Source organism: Penicillium alfredii (assembly GCF_028826965.1).
Source record: "Penicillium alfredii strain IBT 34128 chromosome Unknown utg000004l_segment0_segment0, whole genome shotgun sequence".
Classification (NCBI taxonomy): Eukaryota; Fungi; Ascomycota; class Eurotiomycetes; order Eurotiales; family Aspergillaceae; genus Penicillium; species Penicillium alfredii.
Window position 1 is genome coordinate 3,136,518 of NW_026622701.1, and position 20,624 is coordinate 3,157,141.

At 52.6% G+C, this 20,624-nt stretch overlaps 8 protein-coding genes across 8 annotated transcripts; 5 read left to right on the plus strand and 3 right to left on the minus strand.

Annotated features, from left to right (window-relative positions):
- Nucleotides 1-219: 219 nt before the first annotated feature.
- Nucleotides 220-1,881, minus strand: spp2 (spliceosome ATPase-activating subunit SPP2; the record flags this gene model as incomplete). Its single annotated transcript, XM_056653415.1, has 1 exon — nt 220-1,881. One exon carries the CDS (start codon nt 1,879-1,881, stop codon nt 220-222), a length of 1,662 nt encoding a protein of 553 aa, XP_056514482.1.
- A 776-nt stretch (nt 1,882-2,657) lies between these two features.
- eaf1 (MYB and HSA domain protein) lies at nt 2,658-7,171 on the minus strand (the record flags this gene model as incomplete). Its single annotated transcript, XM_056653416.1, has 5 exons — nt 2,658-3,779; nt 3,831-3,988; nt 4,071-6,826; nt 6,926-7,057; nt 7,128-7,171. The coding sequence occupies 5 exons, from the start codon at nt 7,169-7,171 to the stop codon at nt 2,658-2,660; spliced, it is 4,212 nt and encodes a 1,403-aa protein (XP_056514483.1).
- An 851-nt stretch (nt 7,172-8,022) lies between these two features.
- NUU61_002835 (putative 60S ribosome biogenesis protein Mak11) lies at nt 8,023-9,586 on the plus strand (the record flags this gene model as incomplete). Its single annotated transcript, XM_056653417.1, has 2 exons — nt 8,023-8,946; nt 9,017-9,586. The coding sequence occupies 2 exons, from the start codon at nt 8,023-8,025 to the stop codon at nt 9,584-9,586; spliced, it is 1,494 nt and encodes a 497-aa protein (XP_056514484.1).
- A 3,168-nt stretch (nt 9,587-12,754) lies between these two features.
- NUU61_002836 (uncharacterized protein) lies at nt 12,755-13,162 on the plus strand (the record flags this gene model as incomplete). Its single annotated transcript, XM_056653418.1, has 1 exon — nt 12,755-13,162. One exon carries the CDS (start codon nt 12,755-12,757, stop codon nt 13,160-13,162), a length of 408 nt encoding a protein of 135 aa, XP_056514485.1.
- Nucleotides 13,163-13,992: 830 nt separating this feature from the next.
- NUU61_002837 (translation initiation factor eIF2 subunit gamma) lies at nt 13,993-15,883 on the plus strand (the record flags this gene model as incomplete). The annotated part of the gene is made up of 5 exons (XM_056653419.1): nt 13,993-14,266; nt 14,433-14,454; nt 14,510-14,774; nt 14,833-15,791; nt 15,853-15,883. The coding sequence occupies 5 exons, from the start codon at nt 13,993-13,995 to the stop codon at nt 15,881-15,883; spliced, it is 1,551 nt and encodes a 516-aa protein (XP_056514486.1).
- A 664-nt stretch (nt 15,884-16,547) lies between these two features.
- Nucleotides 16,548-18,195, plus strand: NUU61_002838 (zinc metalloprotease; the record flags this gene model as incomplete). The annotated part of the gene is made up of 5 exons (XM_056653420.1): nt 16,548-16,562; nt 16,639-16,821; nt 16,885-17,631; nt 17,712-17,904; nt 17,963-18,195. The coding sequence occupies 5 exons, from the start codon at nt 16,548-16,550 to the stop codon at nt 18,193-18,195; spliced, it is 1,371 nt and encodes a 456-aa protein (XP_056514487.1).
- Nucleotides 18,196-18,570: 375 nt separating this feature from the next.
- NUU61_002839 (uncharacterized protein) lies at nt 18,571-19,134 on the minus strand (the record flags this gene model as incomplete). The annotated part of the gene is made up of 1 exon (XM_056653421.1): nt 18,571-19,134. The coding sequence occupies one exon, from the start codon at nt 19,132-19,134 to the stop codon at nt 18,571-18,573; it is 564 nt and encodes a 187-aa protein (XP_056514488.1).
- A 555-nt stretch (nt 19,135-19,689) lies between these two features.
- Nucleotides 19,690-20,277, plus strand: NUU61_002840 (mitochondrial 54S ribosomal protein bL34m; the record flags this gene model as incomplete). The annotated part of the gene is made up of 2 exons (XM_056653422.1): nt 19,690-19,760; nt 19,932-20,277. 2 exons carry the CDS (start codon nt 19,690-19,692, stop codon nt 20,275-20,277), a joined length of 417 nt encoding a protein of 138 aa, XP_056514489.1.
- Nucleotides 20,278-20,624: the final 347 nt, after the last annotated feature.

A 20,624-nucleotide genomic window follows, 5' to 3' on the forward strand; every position in this document is an offset into this window, starting at 1 on the left:
AGACCGGCACCTGAGTATAGAATTTGAAGTGGACAATGTATTATCCGTGCATCATGAATTCATGAAAGCTTGGTTTCTATTCTAATGAGGGATTTGGGCGTCCATCGGGGTATCTCTATTGCACACCAGTCTCATACATGGGGTTTGAGATGGAAATGAATGCTGCTTTGCAGCATTCCAATTCGTCATTTACATCATATTGACAAGTCCAGCAAATCTCTAGTCATTCCGCCGGTTGCGGTGGGAATCGCGGTCGCGATCATGGCGAGAAGAGTGAGACGAGTGCCGCGAGCTGCTATACCGGTCATCCGCATATCGATGACTGCGGTCCCGGTCCCGGTCTCTGTCTCTGCGGCGGTCCCGATCCCCATCGCGATCCCTCCGACGCTCCCGGTCACGGTCCCGATGTTCCCGGTGCGACCGATCGTCTCGGCGGCCGTCATCATCATCCTCATACCGTGAGCGCCGAGAAGAATGGCGGCCACTAGACAGACTTCGATCACGGCGCGAAGACCCATTCCGCCTATGAGAGCGATCCTCCTCGTCATCATAGTCGCGCCTGCGGTATTCACGATCTCTATCGCGATGTCGGTCTTGGTCACTATCTTGATACCTGTCACGGCCGCTTTTCTCCAGATTGCGATCCCGTCTCTCGCGCCAGTCGTCCTCCTTGGCGGCGGGCTTGGACTTGGCCTCTTTCTGAAGGGCCGCAAGTTCGTCCTCGGTGATATTCTCGCCCGTTTTCTTGTTCCGCATCATCACCGGCATGTAGACGCCTTCTGTTTTGACGCCGTTGGCACTCTCCTCGCCCTGCTTCCTCGACGCCTTGCGCATTGCTGATTTGCCCCACGCGCCGAATTCGGCCTCGGCGCCCTTACCGCCAGACGTGTCTTTAGCTCCAATACCAAGGAATCCAGGGCGTCGCTCGGGCACACGCGGTTTGTTCGCTTGATCCCGGTCCGCCGTGGCAGAGGTGCCGTATTGGCCTCGTCCGATGGGTTGGCCATCCTTCCAACCCATGCCTCGTAGTAGCGCGGCTCCAAATTCCTCCACTGGAATGGCATTGTATGCATCCAAGGTAGCAGATTCCGGGCGCGAGGCTACATCCGTACGGAAAGAGCCCGCCTCGTCGGGGCGCGCGGGCCCTTCCTCTTCTTCGTCATGCGCTTTTCCTTGAGCATATTTAATCACAAGATCCGATCGTCTCTCCACATCATCTTTACTCTCCCGAATCAAAGCCTGCAGAGCAATCTGGTCGTCTGTGAGAGGCTTGTTATCTTCGACAGGAGGCGGCAGAAGGGGTTTCGCATCCGCCATAGCTTGATCATTGTCCCTTGCATCATTATCTGTCTTCGTTTCATCGGCAGACTTCTGCGCAAAGCTCAATCCGTATGCCATGCTGGGCCCTTCCGTCTCCATGGCGCTTTCGCTGCCGGGTACTTGCCCATTTTTCTGTGCTTCCTGGAGAGCCTGCACCTCGCGAGGCAGCAGGTTCTTCTTCCCCTTCTTGACATTGACGCCGGCTCGTTCCCGCCAATTATTCTTGCTGGAGACGGGAATCACCAGCGGCTGCTTGGCGTCACTGATAGTTTGTCCGTCGGCGGCCAGGGCGCCACCGGTATGCGTATCGAAGCCCGAGATCTCCTCATAGACTGGGGCGCGGTCTTCTTCATCAGAGGAGTCATCGCCATGACCGAGTTGGTGGGGCCGCCGCGGAAGAGAGCGGTTTGGGCCTGCTGGGGAGTTGGTGGGACGACTGCGACTTGAGGATTGGAGGTTGAAGGCGGGTTTTTTAGAGGGACCCGAACTGGATTTTGACATAGAGAATGGTCGTGAAGAATCGGTACCGTTGCGGTCGCGCGGTGCCCGTGATGAAGACATCACGACGATCCTAAGAGTCTGAGGGCGTGGAGTGTAGACTCGAGATGCAGTGAGGCTGACAGAAATGGATCATGAGCTCCAGAGGCGGTGGCGAATGCGGAACTAAGCGCGCGCCTACCTTTCGGTATACCAACAATGGCTCGCTCCCAGCCCTACATGGACTTGCAATTGGTGTCAGAGTGAATTTGTTGTGATTGAAAGACCTAAAGAGCTTCATAGATGACTATTTCATCTCCAAGTAAAAATATCTTTTACATTAGTATATGAAAAGCCGCCATCTTCGACTTGACTTCAACTAGGCTTGGCCAGTTAACACTCTCAGTAACTAGAGAGCATGTCTCCGGATCATCTTCTAACCAAGGCTATACAATGAATGAAAGACTCTTGTGTTACGGTAGATTCCAAACTAATCATACATTTCATATTCGTCGAGTCCGAAGTTTTCGCCCATCCCATCAATAATACAGGTCCAACCAAATAGTTCTCCGGGCACTGGTAGAAGGGAGCCAGTGCGTTGCTGATTCATTAGATGAGTGAACAGGGCGGGAAGCTCGAACAGGTGAGAAATAAAAAGAGACACGACACGAGGTAGTAAAGGGGTCGAGGGGGAAAGAAGTGAGTAAGACAAGAAGCGGCACGGTATGCGAAAACCAGGGGTAATAGAAGGGCAGAGGGTCAATAAACTAGTGTAGAGGGTGATGTCGGGACAAATATGTACAATCGAAGAAAAGGTAGAGTGGCAGGATTAGGTCCGAACGACGTGGTCATGTCAGCCTTTAGCTGCTGGCTGTCTGAGCCGCCGGTGGATGCGGACTCTTGTTGGAGCCCTGCACGGCGCCACCCTGAGCGCTGCCACTGCGCTGGGTCTGGGGGGTTCCACTCCGGCTGGGTTGAGGGACTGCACCATTCATGGCTGGTGAGCTGGTGACGCCAACCCGATTCTGCTGACCAGGCTGAGGAACCCGCATCATCGGTGAGAATCCTTGGTTTTGAGGAACCTGCATCGCGGGGCCTCCGTTAGGCATTCCGGGCTGCGAGGGCGTCTGGAAACCTCCATCATGCGGGACTTGGTAATTGTTCTGAACCGCGTTCATGCCACCGGCAGCCGCGTTCATTGCTGCCTGCTGCGACATGCGCTGCTGCTGGTATTGATTGAGACGCTCGGTGGCCAACTTGTTCACCTGCTCTGGGGGCAGGTTCGGATTGCTCCGCTGAATCTGGCTTTGGATGTTGCTGATAGTCGGCACAACACCGCTCGAAAGCGGATTGGGCTGACCCATGCGAGGCGACGGGGTCGAAACACCCTGCGGCGTACCGCTATGGAATGATGGGCTTTGCATGTTTCCTTGTGCCTGCATTGCGGCCATCATGGCAGGATTATTGGGCCCCCCGTTGACGTTGGGCATATTCAAGCTTGGCGAGCTGGTTCCCTGGCCAAACTGTTGTTGGTTGTGAAATTGCTGCTGGGCTTGCTGGGGCTGACCCTGCTGGTGCGGATGCTGTTGCTGCTGCTGCCGAGATTGCAGGATGCGTTGTTGTTCTTGCAGTCGATTCGCTTCTCGGATGACGCGCGCGTTATCTGGGGATGTTTGCATCGGCATCCCAGGTCGAGCCCCAGCGGGCTGTTGCGTTTGAGCTTGCGGCATCATTTTCATCGCCATGGCGTTGGGCGGCATCTGGCCGTTGGCTTGGGCCCCCGCAGGCATGTTCGGAATAGGGTGAGGGCGGCTTTGGTTGACGCCAACCCCAGCTGGCACGCCATTAGGCACCCCGTTGGATGTAGCGCCAGACATGCCGGGATTGCCAGAGTTGGCGGGCAAGTTGGGGTTTCGTCCAGACGCATTCGCCAGTTGCTGCTGGTTAGGCGCTTGACCGGTACGCTGAGCATTGAGACTAGCCTGAATTGATGTTAGAGAGAAAACAATAAAGTAGAACAATGGAACACTAACCCTTTGCTGGGCGATCATTTGCTGCCGGTACTGTTCTTGTCTTTCCTGCAGCTTCATTTCACGGTCATACTTGAGTCGACTGAATTCCGCCGGTGATGAGATCGGTGGTTTGGGTTGATTGGCCTCGTTGGCCTTTCTCAGAGAAGCGAGATGAGAAGCTGGAAGATACAATATCAGTATTCAAAGTCTTCACAAAGACCATACTATTCCTGGACCGTATTGCCCAGTCGCCGAACGTACCGTGCTGCTGCTTTTGAAGCATTGTCTCCCGCTTCTTGGCCAATTTCCGCATAGCATCAAGCAATGCAAGATGCTTCGAGGATCTTCGGCGGTCAACACGTAATGGCTGGGTCGTCCTCCGACGAATCGGCGGCTGCGGCTGGGCCGCATTGCCTTGCTGCTGCTGCTGTTGCTGCTGCTGTTGCTGAGCAGCCTGTTGCTGGGCCACAACAGTGCGCTGGGCCGTTTCAAGTCGTTGATGGTAAGCCCGGAAGTACTGGGTCTTCGACATATCAGCCGGAAGACCCTCCAGCCCCACCCAGCGTTCAAAACATTCCCATGGCGTCCGCCTCTCAGCTCCAGAAGTGAACAACGATGACGGAGTCAGGCAGCTAGAAATCAGAGACCAATTGTAAGAATATTCCTTCACCAAGCAGCGCAACTCATCATCTTCTGCGGGAGTCCATTGCGACGACTGCCGCGACTCAAAGAACCCGACAGACGGCATTGGATGCTCAGTTGGCGGTCTGAAAGAGTGACCAGGATGGATTCTGTCACGGATGTGTTTGTTTTCAGGGCGGAAAAGTGCGACGTTGCTCTGCTCAGGAGGTAATTCAGTAACGCGGTGCTCAGATCCGGTGTCATACTGCGAGTAGTCATATCTACTCCGCTTGCGAGGAGGCTCCTCATCTTGGAAAGCGACCTTCGTCGTAGCAAACTTCGATACGGGCAGAATTTCGGTCTTCCAAACCGAATCTGGGCATTCCTTGAAAACAGGCGCGTTCGTCTTTGACGGAACCTGTAACGGTGTGTAGATAGGCAATTCGTCAAGCAACTTTTCAGCGGCAGGAGTCATGTCCACGGAGAAGTTGAACTCATCGGAGCCGAGAGAGAAGATGGCAGCAGGGGCGACCGTGTCACGGATATCATGCCGTGGCTCATCATTGAATCCATCGCTGACCGATTCTTCCTCGGCAGATGGCACAAGATCCGGAGTAGGATGGGAGGCACCGAACGCTTCGTCGCCCATGTCTTCGGAGGGGGAGGCCACGCCTGTCTTCTGAGCAGCTTTCTCCCCCGGATCCGGCGTAGGGATCTTCGCATTAACACGAAGCAAAGTGCGGTGTTCCTCGTCACTATTGACATACTCCGCACACCAATCGGCACAGCTTTTGGCGGCGGCAAGCTTCCATTTTCGTTCTTCACGGAAGTCAGTGCGCATCCACTTCATATGATCCAAAATCACATCCCAATGGGTCCCCTGGCGTGGGGGCTCCACCGAGCGCTTGAGTTGCCGCAGGGGCCATCTATTCGCATTTTGGAGCGCATAAATCCGCCGAAGGGTTCGACAGTCCATCTGCTCCTGATATTCAAGCAGATGGTTCCCCGTGCTCAGGGTTTTATGGGCGGAGGTAAGGAGTGTGCTCAGGTTGGTTCCGCGCGGTGGAGCATAGGCGCGATTCAAAAACAGTGTGAACAGATAATCTTGCTCCTCGTTCAACTTAGCCACCGCATCACCAGTATCTCGGTGGATGAGATCCATGGAATCAACCTTGTCTTGCTGAGGCGGCTGCTTCGGGAAGACAACGGTTGAGAGTCTGGTTCTTTCCTTCTCTCGGTCCTTGCGGTCTTTGAATCGCAGTCTTGCCACAGCATCAGGTGATCCTTGATCGGCGACGACAATAGCATGGCCTTTCTCATGCACGAGTGTTCTCGGGGCCTCGCCCAGGATCTCAGAAACTGACTTGTGTCGAATAGCACCAGAGGACACTCGAGTCGTCATGCGTTCCGGTTGCGAGACTTCAGGTTGAGTGGGCGGAATGGATACGAGCTTCCTCGCGGACGCGTCTGCGGGCTGGCTTTCTTCGGGCAAGCGCGCAGTTGGCGACAATGCATCAGCCGCTGCGGCAACTGTCCCATCAGGCAGCCGCGCTTCAGCAGTCTCCACTGTCGGTTCTTGATCAACCTCCATCTGATCTTGGTCTGCCGCTGCGCCCACGCTTTCCTGGATCACCTGGCTCAATGAAGGATACCCCGCAGTTTCCGTCCCATCGCCAGATTTTTGTTGAATCGATTGTGCTTCCTCCATCCGCAACTGCTCATCGGGGGTCGAGGGAACCAAGCTTGGGCGAGCCTGCACGGATCGATCATGTTTAGGACTTGGGACTTCGATCTTCCCAACATCGGCAACTTCTTCCGCGGGGCTGGTGTCGGGGGAGGCGGCCACAGGGACAGGGGTATTGTTAGAGTAAGGATCGGCAGACGAGGCAGGGGAGATTGGTTGTTCAGGGTGCGAGTGTCCGAGAGTAAGAGATGATCGCATGTCGGGTTTCTTGCGGGGGAAGGGGTCGGGAGGAATCTCCAGTGACTGCGCAGTGCCTGTGGCGAGTGGAACTTTCTTCTCTCCATCGCGATTCTGGGCGCTGGGCGTCGTCTGTGGTACGGGTGCAGTTGCTTTCTGGGCGCGTGGGGATGGAATCGAGGGTGCAGTCGGAGTCGGGACGTCAAGGCCATGCGATGCCTTTGGACTAGTGGCGGATGACAGATTTGACCCTGTCGCATCCACTGGAGTCGATGCGACATCTGGCGTAGCAGTTCCAGTTTGAGTTAAGGCAGACGTCCCACGAGAGTGAGCTTCGGTTGGAGGGGCACCACCATCAACAGTTGGTGGTGGCGTGATGCCGGCGACAGGCTGTGCTTTTGAATCAGGAGCTCCTGTTGAACGCGCTCGCGCATGGGCGGGCACAGGCAGAGTGGCTTCATTGAAGTAACGACCTCTTCATTGGAGATTAGCATTGGCACATAAAATATATTTAAATTGATTTTTCTCGGTGGTCCAAGAGCAAGGGAGAAAATAATTCAGTAAAGAAACTTACTTGGAGAGATCGTTGGCGTCGAGAAATGCCTGTTCTTTCTGCTGGTACAGCGAGTCACCGGTCGCGCCGCCAACTGTCACGGTCGCAAAGTACAACTCTGAAAGCTTTCGCTTTCGACGCAGCAAGCAGCTTCTACACCAAAAAATAATCAAGGAATCAGTCAGTCACCATAAGACCAAGCCTTTGCAAAATTAATACTCACGCGATCTCATCGTTCTTAGACTGAAGGAGCTCGTCGCGGAGCATGGAGTCTAATATGGGAACGAAGCATCCGATTTACGCGGCGAAAAGGGGAGGGCATGAAACGAAGTCGCCCGGGTCAGAAAAATCGGTGCAAATGATAAAAAAGGTTGATGGTGGACTGAGACGCGATGGAAAGATGTCCTGTCCGTCCAAGGGGGAAGAGGTTTTTGTTACGACGGAGTGTACCGGAGACGAGATGTTTTGGAGTGGACGGTGCGTTACGCCCCAGTAACTGAGCAGATTCCGCCAAGGAGATTCATGGAAAAGCCCTTGGAAAACTACCAGAATTCGAAGATCAGAAGAAACCACTGCGGGATACTGTAGGTCATCTATTTGATCTATAGGTGCTTTTATATAAAACAGCAGGTTAGTGAAGGTTGGAAACCAGGCCTTAGCATCACCAATACACGTTATCCTCGCTTGGTGGACACTCCGACCTGGGCAAACTATCTGGTACTTTGTCGTGACCACTATCAATAATTGAAAATTGATTGCGATTTCATGCTTAGTAGGCGACTGATTGTTTTTCGTCTTGTAATATATTCAAGTATCATTCAAATATAAAGGTACTGACAATAAAGATAAAGAACCTTGGACATCGGAGGCATCACGACAATTGGTAATTTATAACAAGCAAATACCAGGGAGAGGGAAAAATGCACATTCCGCTTGCAGGAAACAAACACCTCAGGCGTAAAACTCTAGGCACCAAGGCATCAACCGATCCAGGCAGCAAGGCACCACTCCTATCAGGCGGACGATAAACCGCCGGCAGAAAATCAGAAAAAAAGTTGTCCGCCCTTCAGTTTGCGGTCGATATTTGCAGACTACAAACCAGCTGATTACTCGAAATCATGGGCAAGCGAAAGAGAAATGATGTTCCCAAGGAGGGTAAATTGGCAGAGGCCCCTTCAAAAACTGCCAAGTCCACCCCTACCCCGTCGGAAACTCCCGATGCAGCTGTGATAGTGCAAGTGGTAACTGGCTCCTACGAGAGAGTGCTGCATGGCTTCACGGCTGGCATCCCAGCTTCCACTCTGAATTCAGTTGCTGGTGAGACAAAGCCTGACTTCACTGCTGTCCAATGTATCGACAATTTCTTGTTTGAGGCGCATGGATCTGCAATTCGCTGTCTGGCGCTCTCCCCACTCCCCAAAGCTACCGACTCCCCCGAAGCTCAAAAGGTTATCCTCGCCAGTGGAAGTACTGATGAGCGTATCAACCTGTACTCGATATCTGTCGCACCACCTGCCGTGAACGACGATTATCCTTCAGTCCCGACGCTGGCCGGGAATAAGATTCTCGAGAACCCCAGAAATCGTGAGCTGGGATCTTTGTTGCACCACTCCGCCAGCATCTCGGCCCTGAGTTTTCCCTCGCGCAGCAAGTTGCTTGCAGGTGCAGAAGACAACACCATCTCTGTGTCTAAAACCCGTGATTGGTCCGTCGTTTCGACTATCAAAGCGCCGCGCCCCAAGGTCCAGGGCAGACCCAGCGGTGATACAGCGCCCCCCGGCGCTGCACCATCCGGGGTCAATCATTTTGCAGTACATCCCAGCATGAAGCTTATGCTAAGTGTAGGCCGGGGCGAGAGATGTATGCGGTTGTGGAATCTGGTGACTGGCAAAAAAGCAGGTGTGCTGAACTTTGGGAAGAATGTGCTACAAAGTGTCAAGGAAGGCAAATGGAGCAGCGGAGAAGGACGGCGCATTGCATGGAATCCCGAGGGTGAGGAGTTTGCTGTAGCTTTCGAATGGGGTGCCGTGGTATTTGGCATTGTAAGTTGTTTGTGCTTTCACGTTGAAATGGTTTCACCTTCTGACTGTTGTACAGGACTCGTCCCCAAAGTGCAGACTCGTCCCGGGTCCGCGGAGCAAGATTCACCAGATGAAATATGTTTCTCTGTCTACGGGCGATGATCGTCAAGATGACATCCTTGCCCTCTCCACAGAGGATGGCCGAGTCATCTTTTATTCGACCAAGACATTGCAAGAGGTCGAGGATGATTCTGAATCCCCGATTCCCCATGCTACCGCTGTCGCCCAGATTGGTGGTAAACAGGCTGAACTACCCGGGCGCATCAAGGACTTTGAAATTCTGAGCCTTGAAGCGCAGGCTAAGGAATTCCGAGATCACTTCTTGGCTGTGACTGGCAACAGTGACGGGACAGTTCGCATCTGGAAGGTTGCCAGGAAAGACATTGTGCCCACAACACAGGCCACGACTGGGAAGGAGAAGGAGAAGAAAGACTCAATTTCTCAAATTGGGAAGATCTTGACCACTTATGAGACCGGTAATCGGATCACCTGCTTAGCATCTTTTGTCATGTCACCGGCAGAGGATCCGTCCATGCTTGTGGATTCCGAGGAGGACGAGGACGAGGGCGAGGAGGAGTCCTCAAGTGAATCCGATGCTTGATTTTCAAATTTGACCAATCAGGTAGCTTAGGAGTCATCCTTGGGTTACTTGAATCAATCATTAATGCCTGTATGTCCACAGCTACCTAGGTAGGGAATATGCATTAGTATACTTTGTATATAAGCTACATACATTAAGATCGATGTTTTTGTCTTGTATTTTATTCCAAAAAGTCTAATCCTACTTTCCATTTGCATTTATTTCCAGCATGCGTACCGCATAACACAGGTTACTGGTGGAACTTGGGGACCATATGCCGAGAACAATATATTTCTTTGAGCGGCAAAGACTGAGTCACGCATGTACAGCTCTTCCAGGGTTACCTGCAACCATGAGCCACAGCTAACAATTCAAATCAGTGGGACTGTCGGGGTTGATAGCACCCAAGAACCGCTACAGTACCTTGCTGCCTCTGGCTACTGTGGCGGTGACAGGACTGGTTAATCAGTTGGTGCTGCGGCCCTTGACGGTCAATGTGATGCGCGAGCGGAGGCATCAAGGTATGTCAAGTTGATCAGAAGTCTTTTTTTTGTTTTCCCTGGTTCCTTGAGGTTTTTGTTATACCATTTGCTTTCCCCGAATCTTCTGGAAATACATGCCTGAACTAACTCGACACAGAAACACGGGATGGGAAGAAGAGTCACGATGCTGGTCCTCACTCGAAAGAGATGCAGGCCCTGAACAAGAGGGTTGGGCGTTTGCATGGCGTGTCCAGCTTGATGATTGCCACTGTCTACTATGGCGCTGTCCTGAGTAAAAAGCTGCCGTGATCTAGCATTCAGAGACTCGTGAGGACAAATTGAGCGAATAGGATTTTACTCGCCTCTTGCGATTTCTATTTTTCTTAAGGGACGCGTGACAAATGAGCACGTCAGGACAGTTTAGCAATATTTTACACTGTTTGCCTTACTTGCTTATGTTTGTTTCTTAATGTCTAAGACGCCAATTCTTTCCCAAGATGCGCCTCTACTCGGATGGGTAGTATAGTTCGAGGAGTCTTACACATAGTATCCTCATAGAGTAGGCCACATGCTGCAGGGAGATTTTCTGGCTTCGGCCAGCAATCGTGTTCAAAATAGTCATAATAGAAGAATCGTCAGGCTGCGATAGGGTAGATGATACATCCAACCCCGAGCATGTCGACTCGTGACAATGGATCTTTTGCGCGGATATCTTCCATATCAGCAGTCGCAGATCGATGGGGTCGTTGACTGGAGTTTGCGGGAGCCAATGACAATGGAACAACCCGATATTTCCAAGTGTCTTGCTCTGGCCTGTCCACTAGACTATGTAGGATCGTGGCGAGGGTGAGATCTCACCCATTCTCACTCGGCTCACCCTAACTTGTTTCAATATCAAGTCCATCAATTAGGGCTATAATTATTTTCTATCAATACTTCAGTACATACGACCACAGGGTGTGGAGAACAGGGCTTCCCGTCCGCTCAGCCGTACTTAAGCCACACGCCGGCCAGTCAGTAGTTGGGTGGGTGACCACCAGCGAATCCTGGCTGTTGTATGTTTTTGCTTTTCTTTTTATCACCTTTTGATTTGTCGGGTCTCTTAAAATAATCAATAAATATCGAGACATACGGAGTATATAAAATACAAATATGAAGGGGAATTCTCTAGTCTATCAGAACATTGCTATCTAACATCCATGGATGAGCTTATATATCGTCCTTGGTAAGCACCCATTTACCCCTGGGCCATTCCCGGAATGTTTCAACCCACACTCTTCATTCGTGGCAACTACACTTCCAAGTGCCGATCCCTTGATCCTCCATATCAGCATCTCGTGGGGTGAGACGTGAATGCGTCGCAGTTTGTGGCAGCTTATCGACAATGGCCCAACCACTCCCGGACCAACCAGCTAGCGCAGGCAGGGAACCCACACCCAGCTTGCGTAGCTGTTAGACATGCAATCGGAAAAAGATCCGATGTAACAAAACCCAGCCATGCGATACTTGACTCAAGCTTGGAGTGGAGTGTGTGTTCCCCGGTCCGGGCCGTGCACCGCGGCGAAGAAAACGGCCCTTGAAGGCTGAACTTGTTTCCCGATTGAACCGCCTGGAACAAGAAATCTAGGAGATCGAGGGAAGACCTAGGGCAGCCGAGCTCCCCGGTCAAGGTGCTAGTGATTCCGTCATTTCTCGTGGACTAGACAAGGACGACTCCCACACAGTAGACCCGATCTCGCCCGAGGTGGGCTACGCAGACAGCGGGCGCGGGAGGTTGGTTGTCGGTCGAGGGTCCAGTCGCTCTCATAAGGCGCTAGTCAGTCTCGGGGATCAGGTAAGAGATTCCGAAAGGATTCTAACATGGCCCTGGCCACTGCAGCCCCTGCTAACGCTTCCCGTGGCCAAGATCAAAGAGCTATAGGACCTGTTGGATTCGGCGGATTACCCAATAGAAGGCTCATATATACCGGAAGAGTCAGAACTAGATTACCTAGAAAGTGGTAATTTCTTTCTTTTTGGATACTCCTCCGGGGTATCTTCTCTGCACGATTATCACCCTAGTCGGATCAGTAGCTAGTTCCTATAGAACTCCTACGAGGAAATCTGGTACCTATAGTAATGATCTTTTATAAACCCACGCTCTGTAGGCTTACATATAGGGCGTTAACCAACTTCGAGCATCTCGATCGACGCTCCGAGACAGTCGTCTTTGCCATGTATTTTGTAGCCGTTACTAGTATAAAGCTATAGTAGTGCCGGGATTATTTCGGGGAAGACTACCCTACAATCAGAAGGGAGGGATGATGCTGAGACCCATATCATCTCTTATGCAGCGAGCTGCCAGAGCGCAAGGCCGCCAAGAAGCCGCACTGGAGGACATGCTCGGCCAGAATGACGCTCATGAGCCATTCTCATGGAAGGTTCCAACTGGCTCTATATGTGATGCCACCAGGGTTCCTCTGGATGCCGAGGTTCCTCCGCTGCTGGACTTTGTTTCAACATAGTTGATTTTGAGCACTGGTCCATCCTTATCCAGTGCTCTTTATTGGCTCGGGTTATCCATGCAGCCACCGGTGATGATATCCGCAGTCTGACAGCGTGACGCAAATATATTGTCAGAGCTGGCACCAATATCTACGGGTATCTAACTCCCACCTTCCTTCTACGCTCCTCCATAACCAAACCCCCACACTGGGTCGGCCAGCCGATGTCATACACCGCCGAGAGAGCCTCCATCGACCCCGTTTCCTCTCACACCCAGCTCTGTTTCCGGGACGATGACCACGTCAACAAACGTCCCCAAGCTGCCATCAACGTCAAGTCCATCGGTGCCGAGTCTCGACTCGTGGTGTGGTTCAATCATAACTTCTCGCACCCAGTGACCCAGGAGCTAGAGCAGCTCGAATCTGGCTTTCAGTTGCTCGGGCGAAGCAGCGGCCACCGCAACAACAACAGAAACCGTAACAACAATATCCCCGACGATTTGTCGTCCAGGCTAACTAGACTCGATTTCCTGCGCACCAAGGGCCTTCTGCAGCTCGAGACTGGCCGGGTGCTCCCGCACGACATCCCCGGCCCGAGAAACGATGTGCTGGATGAGATGGAGCCGACCTGAAGAATGCGATCGACAAGGAGGCGACCATGTACATATGTACATATTCGGGTCTTCGTATGGCTCGGGGATAGACGTTGTCATTGATGCAGGATATGAACGACGTGAGTCAACAGTCCGTGTCATAATACTTGGCGAGGTGCGGGTAGCCAACCATATTGCAAAGTACAGGGAGAAACCACCAGGCTAAGAGCACGATGTGCATATGAACCAGGGGAGTCTGCCGCGCTTCGATAATGAGGTTAAGTTAACGAGGATGGGGCGCTGCTGTTCCGCTTTGACGACGGGCATTGAGAGGCAGTGGTTTTGGCGTTTGCGTCGCAGCGCATTCCCACGGATGACCAGACCGGGGAGGCGAAGGGGGGGGGGGAGCAAGTCACTGGGGCAGATTATAGGCACTGATTGATGTCCTGGGGGATCATCTCTATCGCAGACGGCTTTCCTCTCAGAGGCATCCACTGAGATAGCCGAGCTGGAAACACGCCGTGATTCAGAAACTATTGAAGGCAACATCAAAGACAGTAGAGAGGCCACAATCAAATTGAAAACAAAATGATACCCAGAAATCAAATAAACAATTTTCAAATCAATCAAAAACCTCATAGATCCCAATCCTGGCAACTGGTCGAGTGCTGCCATCCAGACACCGCCCTCTCTCGCTCCACTGCACAAACCCCCCCCCCCCACTTACATTCTTCCATTATCATATCGTCGCCCACTTCCGAGCAAATTTCATCCGTCACCTCTCAGCCTCCCATCTCCTTGAACCCACACTCGCCTCGACTGATCTGACTGTCGCCGAGCCCCGATTCGGATTTTTTTGTTCCGCAACCATGGCTACCAACGGCGATTTCTCCGACGAGGAGTCCCAGCCCGGCTCGCCCATGCTCGACGCCAACAATGCCCAAGGTGACGTTGAGGGGTTGGAGCCGCTTGAACAGGGAGAGAAGCCGATCAAGTCGGCGATGAAGAAGTCCACCGAGCCCTCGCTGCTCCAGCCGAAGCGACCAGAACTCCCCGAACAACCCAACCCCGAAACCCTCGACCTGTCGAAATTGACGCCCTTGTCGCCTGAGATTATTGCCCGACAAGCTACTCAGAATATCGGTATGTGGATTTGCCTGGAGGATTAATAGCAGAAATGCAGATCCCAGCCAGCCTGGGCTCTTCATAATTGCGTCTGCACCACACATCCACCTATCTCTCCTTCTGCCCGACCTTTTCCCAAAATCTTCCCGGATCCAATATTTTGCTAACTCGTCTAATCACCCAGGCACCATCGGCCATGTGGCACAGTTCGTCTTACCCAAACCTTGAATCTCGTGGAATTTTTTGCTGATTGTGACATAGCGGGAAATCAACCGTGGTCAAGGCGATTTCGGAGGTGCAAACCGTTCGTTTCAAGAACGAGCTGGAGCGAAACATTACAATCAAGCTGGGTTACGCCAATGCCAAGATCTATAAGTGCGACAACTCCGCCTGTCCCCGCCCGACATGCTACAAGAGTTTCAAGAGCGAGAAGGAGATCGATCCGCCCTGCGAGCGCGATGGATGCGGAGGACGATACCGGCTGCTTCGCCATGTGTCCTTCATCGATTGCCCGGGTCACGATATTGTAAAAAACCCCCAATTGGTTTCTTTTCTGGATGGTCTTGCTAACCAATGTCCTATAGCTCATGTCTACGATGTTGTCTGGTGCCGCAGTCATGGATGCCGCCCTCCTCTTGATTGCCGGAAACGAAGTCTGCCCGCAGCCTCAAACCTCGGAGCATCTGGCGGCTATTGAGATCATGAAGCTTAGCCACATTATTATTCTGCAGAACAAGGTGGATTTGATGCGCGAAGATGGCGCCCTGCAGCACTACCAGTCCATTCTCAAGTTCATCCGTGGTACCGTTGCCGATGGCTCGCCCATTATTCCCATCTCTGCTCAGCTTAAATACAACATCGATGCCGTCAACGAGTACCTCGTGTCGCACATCCCGGTTCCTATTCGTGACTTCACCGCTTCGCCTCACATGATGGTTATCCGTTCATTCGATGTGAACAAGCCTGGTGCGGAGATTGACGAGCTGAAGGGAGGTGTTGCCGGTGGTTCCATTCTGACCGGTGTGGTGAAGCTGAATGATGAGATCGAGATCCGCCCGGGTCTTGTCACCAAGGACGAGCACGGCAAGATCCAGTGCCGCCCGATTTTCTCCCGTGTTGTGTCCCTGTTCGCCGAGCACAACGACCTCAAGTTCGCCGTTCCCGGTGGTCTGATCGGTGTGGGAACTCGGGTCGACCCTACGCTTTGCCGTGCGGACCGTCTGGTTGGTTTCGTCCTGGGTCACCGCGGCCGCCTGCCCGCCATCTACACGGAGATTGAGGTCAACTACTTCTTGCTGCGCCGCTTGTTGGGTGTCAAGACTGCCGATGGCAAGCAGGCCAGAGTTGCCAAGCTGGCAAAGAACGAAGTGCTGATGGTCAACATTGGCTCGACAGCCACCGGTGCCAAGGTCCTGGGTGTCAAGGCCGATGCCGCCAAGCTCAGTCTGACCAGCCCGGCTTGCACGGAAGTTGGTGAGAAGATTGCCATCAGTCGGAGAATTGAGAAGCACTGGCGTCTCATTGGGTGGGCCAACATTGTTGCGTAAGTTGATGTCTTTATCGTGCCGCTGATGGATATTTTACTAACCGTACCCCGTATATAGTGGTAACACCCTCGAGCCCGTTCAGCAGTAAATAGGTCCACACCGGACGATGTCCCAGCTCGGAGTACGGAGGCTCTAGAAAGAGGCCTGTTGAATCGGCGGGAGCTCTACTATACTCGCCAACGACCCCGAACCACCGACCTTTGGGCATGACTTCGGCGATCAATCGCAGAAAAAGTTTTACGGTCACGACGAGTCACCAACAAAAGTGAAGTTATGATATTACAGATTCCCCCTGTTGAATAGAGAGAGAGAAAGAGGGAGAGAGGTGACGAGTCCTACTGCATTCTCTTGGCCAACGACCTGCCTCAAGTATGCCTGCGATCTTTTGGTTCGCGCATGGAGTGCTGTCAGTTTTAGCCAGAGGAATGGAGACTGCCTAGGTAGTGGGATACGAGTGACGTTGAAGACGAAGTGCTTTTTTTTTTCTTATTTCTTTCATGTGTTCTAGGGAGTTGTATTGAAGAGATTTCCTACTGTTGACTGGACTGTACCTGGGATATGTAGATATAGATCTGATGCGAAGAGAAAAAGCAGAGCGTTAGAAGTCCGAGCAATCCAAGTGCTTGAAAGAGCCCGGAGCGCCGATCATCCCGAGGTGCCTGAGATCTGACTAAGGCGCCCGGCAATAACAAAGTAGCTTCTTCTGTCTTTCAACAAAGTACCCCCCTCCCTTCGCTTTGTCGCGCCCAGTCATGTATATTCTCGAAGTATGTTGGCCATTCGTCTTGGTGTTTTTGGATTGTACCAAAGTTGAGGCAAGAAATGAACTGACTTGTTTGCTAGCAACTTGCGCGTCTTCTTGACCGGCCGCTCTTCCCATGGAAGAACGTGCTCGTGGGATTCTCGCTGGGGCAGTTTGTCCTGGAGGGTCTGCTGTCGCTTCGCCAGTACAAGGTCCTGCAGCGAACGAAGACCCCTCAGGTTCTGGCGGGAGAAGTCACGCAAAAGGTCTTTGACCAGAGTCAGGTACGGCAATACAAGCACCCCCCAAAATACTCGATGGACGCTGATTGCTTCCAATACATACAGGCATACGGTCGCGCCAAGGCCAAGTTTAGTTTCGTTTCCGGTTTGTATGGTCAGATCCAGAATCTCGCGTTCGTCTATGGCGATGTCCTGCCCAAGCTCTGGAGCATCGGCGGTCTCCTGCTTGCGCGGTACTTCCCCAGTCGGTTTCAAGGCGAAGTTTCGCAGACACTTGTGTTCCTCTTCGGCTTCAACATCATCAGTACCATTCTCTCGCTTCCCGTTTCGTACTATCAGCATTTTGTCCTGGAGGAAGAATTCGGGTTCAACAAGCAGACGCTCAAGCTCTGGGTCACGGATATGCTCAAGGGTCAGCTCCTGGGAATTGTTCTGGGAGCACCCATCATTAGCGCTGTTCTCAAGATCATCCAGAAAACCGGCAACTCGTTCTTCTACTATCTGTGGCTCTTCGGCATGTTCGTTCAGGTGTTCGCCATCACCATTTACCCGATTGTGATCCTGCCGCTGTTCAACAAGCTCTCGCCGCTCGAACCTGGTCCTCTCAAGACTGGTGTCGAGAAACTTGCCGAGAGACTTAACTTCCCGCTCCAGGAGCTGCATGTCATTGACGGCAGCAAGCGCAGTGCTCACAGCAATGCCTACTTTTATGGTTTGCCGTGGAAGAAGCACATCGTCCTCTACGATACTCTGGTTGAGAAGAGCGAGCCAGAGGAGGTTGTCGCTGTGCTGGGCCACGAGCTGGGCCACTGGAGTCTGAGCCACACCACGAAGCTCTTCGGTATTGCGCAGGTATGGCTGATTCAGTTCAGTTCCACTGTTACGATGTCTTCATCTCCATCAACGCAGAACCCACTGACCCTCCAATTTAGTTCCACATGTTCTACATCTTTGCGCTGTTCTCTGTCTTCGTCAACAACAAGTCTCTGTACCAGTCGTTCGGATTTATCAAGGAGCAGCCCATCATGATCGGATTCATCCTGTTCTCGGACGCCTTGGCCCCGATGGACGCCATCGTCAAGCTCCTGATGAACATCCTCAGCCGCAAGTTCGAGTTTGAAGCGGGTATGTGCTGTTCCTACCACTTTTCTGTTCATGCTACTGACGCACCATGTGCTTGCAGATTCCTTCGCCCAGAATCTCGGATACTCCAAGGAGCTTGCTTCCTCGCTCCTCAAGCTCCAGATCCAGAACCTGAGCACCATGGATGCCGACTGGATGTACGCCAGCTACCACTACTCGCACCCCATCCTTACGGAGCGCCTCAGTGCGCTCGGCTGGAAGGGCGGCAATGTCACTGGCCTCAAGGAGCAGGACAGTGATCAGCCGGTCAAGGCGGCTGACCGCGAGCTGTAGAGTTGTGTCGTGTGGGCTTGAAGATTCTCTTTTTATCTTCATGGTGTCTTTATATATTTGGTATCTCGAGCGATGATTTTCTTTATGTCCGAGTGAAGGAGTGGACGGGATAGAGCGGGGAGATTGGGGAGCAAAGGAGAAAAGGGACTGCAATGTTTCCAACGTTCTACGGAATGGCCAGGATGGAATCAAAATCCAAGCGGCTCTCAACGACCCTTTTTTTTTTTATCCAGACATGAAAATGCAAGCGTATATCCAGAAAAAAAAAAGACAAAACCAGCCTGGCAGAGCAACCAAGAATATAGAAGATTAAACATAAAAGACTCCGACCCAATGCAACAATAGAATCCATGCACAACCCCCGTCGAATACCTTTTAATTGTCATCACCATCCTTCTTCGCCTTAGCCTTCTTCTCAGCCTGCCGCCGCTCCTTCTTCTTCCTCTTCCTCTCCTCCTTATCCAAAACCGCCTGTTTCCCTTCCTGCTCTGCAAAGGCCTCCGCCTCGCCCTGCAGCTCCGTATCCCCATTCACAAAGTCACCGCCATCACCACCATGCATCATAGCCTGGTCACCATCCGCATCCGTAGCCTGGCCTTGACCGTCAGCCGCGGCGGTGTCCGGCACAGCAGCCCCGGTCCCGACATCCAGGTAGTCTTCGCCGGGGTTCTGCTTGGCGACGGTCAAGTCGCGGCCCAGCGTCTCGCCGCCCAAACCGGCTTGCACGCGCTTCAGATTGTGCAGGATGAGGTTCGGCGCCGCGGCGGTCGTGCGCGAGACTGGGCCGTGCTCGCTGATGCTGGCGTTCGGCTGCAGTGCTGGGTCGTTGGTTGCTCGGTCGAGGTAGGCGGCTAGGAAATCGTGTGCGGCGGCCTGGCTGATTGTCTGGGTCGACTGGATTGTCGTGGGTGGGATCGGGGTTGGGCCTTGGGTTGTCATTTTTTTTTTTTGGTTGGTTGGTGGTTTTTGCCCGCAAGACGCGGGGCTGGAGAGGAATGGGTGGTGGCTAGTGTCACCGGAGTGTAGGATTGTGTTTGTAGTACTCCCGGGACACAGAGGGAGTCTTGGACTCAAGGTTGTTTGCGAATTGGCGTGAGAAAAAGAGAGAGCAAAAGAACGAGCCAGTTCGAGTCGCATCAAAAAATGTTTCGGTGACGCTAACCCAATCGGGTAATCTGGACTGGCAGTCAAATGTGCTATGGATCTGCTGTTGCTCTTGGGTGAAATTGGTCAAGTTAAATAAATTAATTCAAAATGAGTAGAATTGAGAATCCAGTGCATCCAAATCTTCTCAGATATCTTTGTATAAGATCAGGCCTTCAACTTCACTGCCTCGACCAGCGGGTCCGCGCCTCGGCGGCTCCGCGCTTAATTTTCTTTTCGACTCCGACACGTCTTGTCCGCAAGCTACACCTCTCTATCCCCCGGGCCCGCAACTCTTCCGAGAGCCAATTCTTTCCTTGGGGGCATTTTCTCTGTTCCAGCACTCCAACCATGCTCTGTCTACGCTGCAGGGCCCTGCCCTCCACCCGGACCACCATGTCCATGCGAACCCCGATGAACCGGTACGCAACACCTAACCCCGGGGAAGAAGACCCTCCTCTTCTTTGCGTCTTCCCCTGCCAGCGAGAAACAGTTTCAAACCAATATACTAACTGTGTATTTTCCCAATGATATAGAATCTCTCCATTCACCCAGCCAACCACCCGCACACCCTCCGCCGTTCTCACATCCAGACCCTTCTCCTCAACCCTCCTCTCCACGCCAACCCGCCACCAACCAACTCAGCCCCTCTTCTCGTCCCGGCTCATCCCGTCTTCTGTATCATCGTTCGTCTCTTCTTCTTCTTCTTCTTCTGTCTCTTCCTGGGGTACATCACTCCTGTCGTCGCAGCAGCAGCAGCCCCAGCAGACCCGCGCGTTCTCGGCTAGTGCCGCCCTCGCCGGCCGTCGCGTGACCTTCCGGCCGTCGCGTCGGGTACAGAAGCGGCGCCATGGGTACCTGGCGCGAGCCAAGGCACGGACTGGGCGGAAGATTATTTCGCGGCGGAGATCGAATGGGAGGAAGGAGATGAGCTGGTGATGGGAGATTCTTTTGCTGAGGCAAGGTACGGATATATCTCCCCGATATATATTCTCCTCAAAGCCAAAAATTGTATGGGAAAATCTTCAGTTCCCTTGAGTCCTGAGCCAAGGACTCTTGCTATGCATCTCTTCGAGAACAGACAGTGTTGGCTGATGTGAGACTGGACTTGTCGGATCTTGTCCGCGCGTGTGTACCATAATACCTCTTGGATATGGAGGGTGTGTGAATTATTCAAGTCAATTCAGCAGTGCTTTTCTTTTCTTTTAATTTGTTGCTATTCCTGTTTTTTCATATAGGATAAATACCTACTGAACACTTAAGAAGTGGTAGATACATCCCCCTAT